Raw genomic sequence first — 11,275 nt, forward strand, 5'->3', positions numbered from 1 at the left:
CAAAAGGTAAAACTGATCTCAGATCAGCACTCCTACTCAGACCGTTTACGGGCCATGGCTTTGACCATTGGTATTCTGCATAGACTGCCCTGGGGATTTACTTTAGCCTCTTTTCAAACCATGAAAATAGGTTAACGACCTCGAGTTCAAACTCTTAGGGGACAGTTTCCTGGACACCAATTAAGCATAGTCCTGAAGAATGTCCATTGAAATAGCATTTAAATCCAGGATTAGGCTTAAAATCGGCATCCAGGAAATTTCTGTTAAACTTCAAAAAACAGTCTCTCACACACACCTCTACCCCCATCCCCCTTCTCCCTCTACCCCCATCCCCCTTCTCCCTCCACCCCCTCCTCTCTCCACCCCCCTCCCCCTCTACCCCCATCTCCCTCTACCCCACCCCCCCTCCCCCCCCATCTCCCTCTACCCCCCCTCCCTCTACCCCCCCCCCCCCATCTCCCTCTACCCCCCCTCCCTCTACCCCCCCCCCCCATCTCCCTCTACCCCCCCTCCCTCTACCCCCCCCCCCTCCCCCTCTCTCTCCACACACAGAGTAAAGCAGGAGCCAGAAGACTAAGGAGCAGAAGTAGGGTTAAAATAACATCCCCTCCACACATCCCAAATGGCTCCCTGTTCCCTATATAATGCACTACTTTTGACCAGACCTATATGGGTCTTGGTCAACAGTAGTTAACTATATAGGGGATAGAGTGCCATTTGTGACCAGGATATTGAAGAACCCCCATAATAATTGTAAAGACGGCATGCATTGTGTCTGACTGACATGACAGCACATTAATAAACTATTTTCTGATTTATATGGAAGAACTTCTCACACAGAGATGAACACAACATAAGATACAAATCGTATGTTGTCATGCTGCCAGCTTTACAAAGGGGCTTTACAGTAGAGATCAACAAAACAAGATAAACATTTTAACACCACAATATCTTCGTATCATGCTGGGGTTGTGAACGCACCCCTGTGCAGCCCTGTTCTGGCCAAACTTCACAACAGTTAAATCCTTAATGATCCATACTGACCAATATCCACCTCCAGGGAGGTTTAGTAAGCACCACGATATTTGTATAAAGTGGAGTGAGACTTCATCAAAACCAGGCAGGTAGTAAATAGCAGTTCCCTTCCACCAGAGATGAAAGCAACAACTGTACAACTCAACATCTTGGTGTCGACCAAACAGAAACATATGAAGGGCCCCGAAGAGATTTGATCTTAGTTGCCTGTAGAAAAGCATGCAAACTGCACTGCGCTCACTAAAGCATGATGAAGTTCAATGGTGGACGGATACAAGGTCTGTCAAGGACGACTTGGATGAAAACAATAAGCTTTGAGGTAAAAAAATAATAATAATAATAATTAAAAATAAAAAAGTGGAAAAGGAGAAACAGAAAATTACATCAGATGGAAGATATACACTGAGTGGACAAAACATTAAGAACACCTACTCTTTCCATGACAGACTGACCATGTCACTTATTAAATCCACTTGAATCAGTGTAGATGAAGGGGAGGAGACAGGTTAAAGAATGATGTTTAAGCCTTGAGACATGGATTGTGTGTGTCATTCAGAGGGTGATTGGGGCAAGACAAAATATTTAAGTGTCTTCGAAAGGGGTATGGTAGTAGGTGCCAGGCGCACCGGATTGTGTCAAGAACTGCACCGCTGCTGGGTTTTTCACACTCAACAGTTTCCTGTGTATCAAGAATGGTCCTCCACCCAAAGGACATCCAGCCAACTTGACAACCGTGGGAAGCATTGGAGTCAACATGGACCAGCATCCCTGTGGAACGCTTTCGACACCTTGTAGAGTCCATGCCTCAACGAATTGAGGCTGTTTTGAGGTCAAAAGGGGGTGAAACGCTATATTAGGAAGGTGTTCCTAATGTTTTGAACACACAGTGTACAATGAAATAATGCTCAAAAGCTGTATATAATTTGTTAAAACAGGGATTAATGTTGAATACAATAAAAAACATGCATAACACACAAAGCGGTACAATTATCCTGTTCCAGTGCACTCCATACCTTCAGGTAAACTCAACCCAAACACAATCCTTTGGTATTTGTTTCATTAGTCCATTGCTGACATAGTCACTAAATGTTTTGCTTGTCAGCACTCAAGTTTTCAGGATATGCAACTTTCAAAATACAAAAATCATCCCCGCATGACGCAGTTTGTATCATATGATGCAAAAAGTAGCATCATATGAGGCTAAATGCATCACACGGGGATGATTTCTGTATTTTGAAAGTTACATATCTTTTGGGACTATGTCAACAATGGACTAATAAAACAAAAAACAAAATATTTTGGGGTGGAATTTTCCTTGAAACCTCAACCACCCAATCGATCAGTTTCAAAAGAACTAGGATGAACAGCTTTGTGTTCATTAGGGACAATAAAAAAATGTGTTTACCAACGGAAAATGAAAAAGGAGCATTTCATATTGAACCTGGATAAACCCTTCCTGTTCCTGTCTGTGTCCTTCATTGGATGCCTAAAGAACATGATAATGGTGTTGGGAGTGTGCAGTAGCACCTCCAATCCAGGGGAGGGTGCTGGTGGTGAGAGCAGAGCGGTCAGAATACGGGGCACTCCCGGTGAAGCTGAAGGGAGAAGAAGCAAGGAAGCAAGTCGCTGAGGCCTTGCCAGCGCGTTGCTAGGGCTCTGTAAGCCGTCTGCTGTAAACTCTACTGCTGCTCAGGACCAGGTCCCGTATTCATAGAGCACCTCAGAGTAGGAGTGCTGATCTAGGATCAGTTCCACCTGTCCATGTCATCTTAGTTATCATGATCGAAAAATCCTAGATCAGTACTCCTATTCTGAGGCACTTTATAAAAACGAGCTTAGGCCCCAAACCAGGCCCCCTCCCCTTCCTCACTGTTTGAAGGGGCATCTTCAATTCCCCTCTGGGCCTCTAGGAGTCCTCATCCTGGTCCTCACGGTTGCCCACCACCCTCTTTCGCAGCACCTCCTCTGGACGCCCCTCGGGAGATGCTCTCCTCCTCCTCCAGACATCTTCCTGTTCTTCATCGTCCTCATCATCCTCTTCTCCGTCTGCCTCCTGCTCCTCCTCCAGCTGCTGAATCAGCCTGGCTTGTTCCATCGTCTGTTTCTCTGGAATGGGACAATAAAGACTATATGAATAACAGGCCAATAAGAATAACAGGATAAAGACTATATGAATAACAGGACAATAAAGACTATATGAATAACAGGACAATAAAGACTATATGAATAACAGGCCAATAAGAATAACAGGATAAAGACTATATGAATAACAGGACAATAAAGACTATATGAATAACAGTACAGGACAATAACAAAGTCATTATATTACATACTGCACCCTCCATGCCACTACTCCCACACTAAAAACAGAACTGTCCACAACTTAAGAATACAAAAAAGACAAGTCTGTTCTCTGTAAAGACAAATGATAAAAGACTACCATAATCTTCTACTACTATATCCGCTCCAAGAGTTCAGCACATAACCCAGAGTTACATTTGCATGGACATGGATTCTCTGTCATCTCATACTCACTCTGGTAGTAGTTTGGGGAGTTAAATCGTCGTGATGGGAAGACAAAATCTGCAATGAACACCAGTATCTGGAAGAGGAGACAAGAGAAGTTGGCTCGATTGGTGAGGAGAGCAGAGTTGATGGTACTGTAAGATATTGACATCTCTCTGTTTGCCTCCACAGCCTGTCATTTTTCCAGCAAAATATAAAATGGGATGCATTTGCTCCATTGTTTACATGTGTCTTGGTGGTCCACTATGTGAGGGCACGCACATAACACTAAATAATAACAACACTTTTTATATAACCAGACGCCTTTCAGGACACCTTACATTAAAAAGTACATTAAAATCAAAAGTGTAAGATAAATCAAATCCTAGCTCAATTAAAATCAAACAAAGACACATCACATAGGGATTGAATATCAAGGAGTGTGACTAACGTACCAGTCCCAAGACGAGGCCAGAGAAGAGAGTGGCCAGTCCAAAGATGACATATGAGCCCCACACTGGAATCCCCAAATGCTCTATTAGGTAGTTATGGCAATGCTGGAGGGGAGAAAACAACGAGAAGTCAACTTTCAGTTACAACTTGGCAATGTCTTTGCAATTTTTTACAAACAGGCGAAGGATAAAATATGCTTGAAATGAAGACTGAGATGACGGCATTAAGAGATAAAGTGTAACTACAATATAGGCTATATACACTGAGTGTACAAAACATTAAGGACACCTGTTTTTTCCGTGACAGACTGACCAGGTGAAAGGTATGATCCCCTTATTGATGTCACCTGTTAAATCCACTTCAAATCAGTGTAGATGAAGGGGAGGAGACAGGTTAAAGATGGATTTTTAAGCCTCGAGACAATGGAGACATGGATTGTGTATGTGTGCCATTCAGAGGGTGAATGGGCAAGACAAAATATGTAAGTGTCTTTGATCAGGGTGTGGTAGTAGGTACCTTTGAACGGGGGGTGGCAGCAGGTGCCTTTGATCGGGGTATGGTGGTAGGCGTCTGATCAGGGTATGGTAGTAGGCGTCTGATCAGGGTATGGTAGTAGATGCCAGACACACCGGTTTGTGTCAAGAACTGCAAAGCTGCTGTTTCCCCCCCCACTCAACAGTTTCCTGTGTGTATCAATAATGGTCCACCACCCAAAGGACATCCAGCCAACTTGACACAACTGTGGGAAGCATTGGAGTCAACATGGGCCAGCATCCCTGTGGAACGCTTTCGACACCTTGTAGAGTCCATGTCCCGACGAATTGAGGCTGTTCTGAGGGCAAAGGTTAAGGTGAGATTTGAATGGAGAAACCTGATCTGAGAGCAGCACTGCCTTTCGTTCCATTCGATCAGTATCAACACATGCCTCAACGACACACTTCTGGAACGTTCTCTCTGCATGGTGTTCTGGGAAACATGTTACATCTTTGGCGTTGTAGGAAAGATGCATCGTTAAACTTTGTAAGCCTAAATTCCATCGCTATCGGGAAACCGGGCCCTGGTCAAAGGTCAAAGGTGGTGCACTACATAGGGAGCCATTTGGGATGCAGTCATAGTGTTGGTGTGGTGTGGGGGTGTTGGTGTGGTGCTGGTGTGTGGTGCTGGTGTGTGGTGTCTGACAGCTCACACAGTGAAGGCAAAAGCAGCGTGGTGTTGGGGTGTGGTGTCTGACAGCTCACACATTGAAGGCAAAAGCAGCGTGGTGTTGGGGTGTGGTGTTGGGGTGTGGTGTTGGGGTGTGGTGCTGGTGTGTGGTGTCTGACAGCTCACACAGTGAAGGCAAAAGCAGCGTGGTGCTGGGGTGTGGTGTCTGACAGCTCACACAGTGAAGGCAAAAGCAGCGTGGTGTGGGGGTGTGGTGTCTGACAGCTCACACAGTGAAGGCAAAAGCAGCGTGGTGTTGGGGTGTGGTGTCTGACAGCTCACACAGTGAAGGCAAAAGCAGCGTGGTGTGGGGGTGTGGTGTCTGACAGCTCACACAGTGAAGACAAAATCAGCGTGGTGTTGGGGTGTGGTGTTGGGGTGTGGTGTCTGACAGCTCACACATTGAAGGCAAAAGCAGCACTCACCCTAATGAACATTGACAGCTTGAAGAGAGCGGACATTGTGTTCATCCTTCAGGGGGAGAAAAGGGAGAAATATCTTTTAGACATTTTAATTTAGATAATTTAAGAATTACCAGCTAACCTGATTAAAGTGTCAAACTATCATGGTCCAAACACACCAAGAAAGTAGTGAAGAGGGTACGACAACGCATTTTACCCCCTCAGGAGACTGAAAAGATTTGTCATCGGCCCCAGATCCTCAAAAAGTTCTACATCTGCACCATTGAGAGCATCCTGACCGGTTGCATCACCGCCTGGTATGGCAACTGCTCGGCATCCGACTGTAAGGCGCTACAGAGGGTAGTGCGTACAGCCCAGTACATCACTGGGGCCAAGCGTCCTGCAATCCAGGACCTATATACTAGCCTGTGTCAGAGGAAGGCCCAAAAAATTGCAAAAGACTCAGGTCACCCAGGTCATAGACTGTTCGCTCTGCTACCGCACGGAAAGCGGTACCGGAGCGCCAAGTCTAGGTCTAAAAGACTCATTAACAGCTTCTACCCCCAAACCATAAGACTGCTGAACAACTAATCAAGTCGCCACCCAGACTATTGCATTGACCCCCCCCCCTTTGTTTTTACACCGCAGCAACTCGCGGTTTATTATCTATGCAGTCCCTTTACCCCTACCTACATGTACAAATGACCTCTAACCTGTACCTCCGCACATTGATTCGGTACCGGTACCCCCTGTATATAGCTGCATTATTGTTATTTTATAGTGTTACTTTTTAAAACTTTAGTAAATATTTTCTTAACTCCATTTTCTTAAACTGCATTGATGGTTAAGGGTTTGTAAGTAAGCATTTCACTGTAAGGTCTACACCTGTTTTATTCTGAGCATGTGACAAATACAATGTGATTTGAAGTGTCAGAGTGGCTGACAGGCACCCTATTCCTTATATTCCTACCTTTGACTAGGGCTCTGATGAAAAGTATTGCACTATGCAGGGAATAGGGTGCCATTTGGGGTATACAGACTTGGGCGTGTTGGTTGGATGTTTAAACACAAAACTAAGAGGCTGAGTAACTAGTGTAGTGTTTGGATATGTCCTGTTGTCCTGAAGTGTAGTGTTTGGATATGTCCTGTTGTCCTGAAGTGTAGTGTTTGGATATGTCCTGTTGTCCTGAAGTGTAGTGTTTGGATATGTCCTGTTGTCCTGAAGTGTAGTGTTTGGATATGTCCTGTTGTCCTGAAGTGTAGTGTTTGGATATGTCCTGTTGTCCTGAAGTGTAGTGTTTGGATATGTCCTGTTGTCCTGAAGTGTAGTGTTTGGATATGTCCTGTTGTCCTGAAGTGTAGTGTTTGGATATGTCCTGTTGTCCTGAAGTGTAGTGTTTGGATATGTCCTGTTGTCCTGAAGTGTAGTGTTTGGATATGTCCTGTTGTCCTGAAGTGTAGTGTTTGGATATGTCCTGTTGTCCTGAAGTGTAGTGTTTGGATATGTCCTGTTGTCCTGAAGTGTAGTGTTTGGATATGTCCTGTTGTCCTGAAGTGTAGTGTTTGGATATGTCCTGTTGTCCTGAAGTGTAGTGTTTGGATATGTCCTGTTGTCCTGAAGTGTAGTGTTTGGATATGTCCTGTTGTCCTGAAGTGTAGTGTTTGGATATGTCCTGTTGTCCTGAAGTGTAGTGTTTGGATATGTCCTGTTGTCCTGAAGTGTAGTGTTTGGATATGTCCTGTTGTCCTGAAGTGTAGTGTTTGGATATGTCCTGTTGTCCTGAAGTGTAGTGTTTGGATATGTCCTGTTGTCCTGAAGTGTAGTGTTTGGATATGTCCTGTTGTCCTGAAGTGTAGTGTTTGGATATGTCCTGTTGTCCTGAAGTGTAGTGTTTGGATATGTCCTGTTGTCCTGAAGTGTAGTGTTTGGATATGTCCTGTTGTCCTGAAGTGTAGTGTTTGGATATGTCCTGTTGTCCTGAAGTGTAGTGTTTGGATATGTCCTGTTGTCCTGAAGTGTAGTGTTTGGATATGTCCTGTTGTCCTGAAGTGTAGTGTTTGGATATGTCCTGTTGTCCTGAAGTGTAGTGTTTGGATATGTCCTGTTGTCCTGAAGTGTAGTGTTTGGATATGTCCTGTTGTCCTGAAGTGTAGTGTTTGGATATGTCCTGTTGTCCTGAAGTGTAGTGTTTGGATATGTCCTGTTGTCCTGAAGTGTAGTGTTTGGATATGTCCTGTTGTCCTGAAGTGTAGTGTTTGGATATGTCCTGTTGTCCTGAAGTGTAGTGTTTGGATATGTCCTGTTGTCCTGAAGTGTAGTGTTTGGATATGTCCTGTTGTCCTGAAGTGTAGTGTTTGGATATGTCCTGTTGTCCTGAAGTGTAGTGTTTGGATATGTCCTGTTGTCCTGAAGTGTAGTGTTTGGATATGTCCTGTTGTTCTGAAGTGTAGTGTTTGATATGTCCTGTTGTTCTGAAGTGTAGTGTTTGATATGTCCTGTTGTTCTGAAGTGTAGTGTTTGATATGTCCTGTTGTTCTGAAGTGTAGTGTTTGATATGTTCTGTTGTTCTGAAGTGTAGTGTTTGATATGTCCTGTTGTTCTGAAGTGTAGTGTTTTGATATGTCCTGAAGTGTGGTGTTTGGATATGTCCTGTTGTTCTGAAGTGTAGTGTTTGATATGTCCTGTTGTTCTGAAGTGTAGTGTTTGATATGTCCTGTTGTTCTGAAGCATAGTGTTTGATATGTCCTGTTGTTCTGAAGCGTAGTGTTTGATATGTCCTGAAGTGTAGTGTTTGATATGTCCTGTTGGTCTGAAGTGTAGTGTTTGATATGTCCTGTTGGTCTGAAGTGTAGTGTTTGATATGTCCTGTTGTTCTGAAGTGTAGTGTTTGATATATCCTGTTGTTCTGAAGTGTAGTGTGCGTGCGGGAGTGATAAAAACAATGTGCGTGGTTAGGAGTAAAAGCAGGTTGTTGTTTTAGAGACGACTACACGCGGAAGTGGACTTTTTGTGGCGCCAACCCCATTAAAGTTGCCCATCCCGGTTAAAGTCTTAAAGGAGGCCTGGCTGAGGCCAAAATATCCCAACTTCAATTCATTATTTCTCAACAATCCTTTTAGACAGAAAAGTAAATAAACGTCCTTCCTTCAAAAAGGACCTTTTCATGCATTACATTTCAGTATTTTCCCCCTCCAGTTTCACACATTAAGGCCCCCTAATGAGAGTAGACTCACATCAATCAATCACTCAATCAATCAATCATGAATCCACTCACATGAAGGAAGATGGTCCAAACCAGGAAGACACAGGCTCAATGCCCTGCCACTTCTTCTCATCAATAAAGCTTAGCAAGTCATCTTTGGTGCGAGCCCCCTGGTACCTCCTGAACAAACCATCCTTACAGCTGACACACACACACACACAAACAGTGTCATCATAGAGATCTACCACAATTAAAGCCAATATTGTGGCATTAAGCACAATAAAGAAACAGTCAGATTATTTGCCCATTGTGCCACTAAGCTATAGTAAGGTCATATATTTACAGTTCTTCTACCATTGACAGACAACGTTTTATAGCAACATATAAGGCTAGTGTGTAAACTGGGTCTAGAATCATAACAGTAGCAACAACAACAAAAATAACATGTTAGAAAGACACTTCCTCTTCCCGACAAAGTCTGAAGCTAAAGTATATAACAGCATCTCACATTCCAGTGAGGGTTATTGGTTAAAATGCGGTTGTAAGATTATCATATTTCCTGATTAGTCTAAATAGGATGATGGGTGGTGGTTGAGTTTTGTTGGCCTGCGTCTGTGAGAGGAACAGGATGTGAGACATTGCTTAAGGCCCTTACTGGTAGACGGTCGGAAGTGAAGTGATGATGAATCGCCCGCTCAAACCTAAGGCGTGGGTGGTGGGGGCAGGAGGAGAGAGCAGAATGTTAGTGAATATGACTAAATATCTCTCTGAATGAGTCCAACATCATCTTGTTCTTGACTGATATTACAAAGGGTCTACAAAAACATGAGATAGACCTAACAAATTATATCAATGGTAATAGTGGACTATAGCTGGATCAGATTAGATGCATTGTCTCAACTACAAAACATAGTGGACCTCTCCCCTCCTCATTCCTCTGAAAGCAGTAGGGTGCAGCTGGCCCAAGAGACAGTGATCTTTGGTCTGTTTAGCATTTTACCCACTAAAGGTTAAGATTTGGATTGGAGAAGCTAGGATGATCTGTACCATGGGAAACTTCGTGAAACGTGAAGGGAAATTATTGATAGGCAGTCAGGAAGCCAGGGAGATATACATAACGTACCAGGCTGTTCAGTAACGTCCACCTTCGCTATGTTGACGCCCATGTCCTCACCCCAGTCGGCAAACTCATTCCACACGGGCTGGAGCTGTTGGCACGCCGGACACCACGGAGCAAAACTGCCGGGGACGAGTGAGGTGGGGTCAAACATTGGCATGACAATAACATTAACATTAGATACCGTTTTTCAACAACAGACATATCTGACACGGCTATCCAAGATTCAATGGCAGCAGGTGTCAACATGTTATGAGTGACAGGTCAACATGTCTTTACTACACCATACAACTAACGTTAGCTACCTAACAAAACCACTCAGTAGTCCAGCAGCCTAGCCCTATCTTTCCAACTCCACCATGTCATGGTCTGTCACATCATCTGAGATGAATCTGAAAGCATGGATTTTAGATTGTTAGCTGCAAGCCTATGAAACAATGTAACGTTAGCAAGCTATCTAAGATAAACTATCTAGCTAGGTGTGCCCTCGTGGCGTGGTAATTAAAAAGTGCCGATTCAAGACTAGAAAACAACCTATTGCAAAGTAACGTTAGCTGTATGTATTGCCAGCCTCACTAAGCAGTTAGCTTATCATGCTTGCTACCTAGCTAGATGGACTTACAATTCAATCATCCATTCCCCTGCCAAGATGTCTTCCCAGTTTCCGTCAGTGATCTCTTTGAGACTGCTCGGTTTGGCCACGGCTGGATGCGACGTCAGGTAAATAAGCAAAAGGAGTGAACATGTCAAGAGATTCGATTTTGATCGCCAAGGTAAAGAAGATAACATAGCGTCGCCAATTTTGTGATCCAGCAAAGGCGCCATGTTTAGGTCTACCGTTTCTACTTCCGTTTACCTAGTTACCTCTGAACCCGCCCTTCTCAGCAGTTTTCTAAACAACTGTAAAATATACTGCTCACATTGACAGGTCTCTAAAGTCACAGAAAAACACACAATGTGTAGTATTTTATTTTCTAGTTTAGCAATTTAGCAATGCTAAATATGTGTGTTTATTGTATCTTCCCTTGCCGCTTTTGGCACGTAAATGAAATGTTCCATTCAAGACCGCAACGTTTTGCAACGTCTTGAAAGAATCAGTTTCTGCTTTATGTTTACCACCAGAAAGTGGTACTGTGGCCCATAAAGTGTTTGTGTGTTTGTGATGCGGTTTGAATAAAGAGGAAACAATGCATTAAAAATACCTAAATGTATCATTTTTTGTGCAATTCATATCAATAGGCTACATTAGGGGTTTCTTTCATTATTTTTTCTGATGTTAGTGCGTCACCTATGCCTAAACTTTAGGGCATAACTGTACTTTAGCCAAATACATGGCAATTGCAAATGCAAATGCTTTT

At 43.6% G+C, this 11,275-nt stretch overlaps 1 protein-coding gene across 1 annotated transcript; it reads right to left on the bottom strand.

Moving 5' to 3' along the window:
* Positions 1–534: 534 nt before the first annotated feature.
* On the bottom strand, positions 535–10,796 carry LOC129813192 (thioredoxin-related transmembrane protein 1-like). The gene is made up of 8 exons (XM_055865460.1): positions 10,540–10,796; positions 9,924–10,039; positions 9,456–9,501; positions 8,873–9,001; positions 5,622–5,667; positions 3,996–4,097; positions 3,571–3,637; positions 535–3,141 (listed from the first exon to the last, which is right to left on the bottom strand). The coding sequence occupies exons 1-8, from the start codon at positions 10,740–10,742 to the stop codon at positions 2,942–2,944; spliced, it is 909 nt and encodes a 302-aa protein (XP_055721435.1). The 5' UTR covers positions 10,743–10,796; the 3' UTR covers positions 535–2,941.
* Positions 10,797–11,275: the final 479 nt, after the last annotated feature.

This window comes from Salvelinus fontinalis, chromosome 16, assembly GCF_029448725.1.
Source record: "Salvelinus fontinalis isolate EN_2023a chromosome 16, ASM2944872v1, whole genome shotgun sequence".
Lineage (NCBI taxonomy): Eukaryota > Metazoa > Chordata > Actinopteri > Salmoniformes > Salmonidae > Salvelinus > Salvelinus fontinalis.

Bases quoted from the DNA above. Each gene is read 5' to 3' on its own strand.
- LOC129813192 (XM_055865460.1), bottom strand. From the start codon at position 10,742: ATGGCGCCTTTGCTGGATCACAAAATTGGCGACGCTATGTTATCTTCT. The intron at 4,098-5,621 runs GTGAGTGCTGCT...TCTCCCCTCCAG, and splicing joins AGCTGTCAATGTTCATTAGG to CATTGCCATAACTACCTAAT. The intron at 3,638-3,995 runs GTACGTTAGTCA...CTCCTCTTCCAG, and splicing joins CTGGCCTCGTCTTGGGACTG to ATACTGGTGTTCATTGCAGA.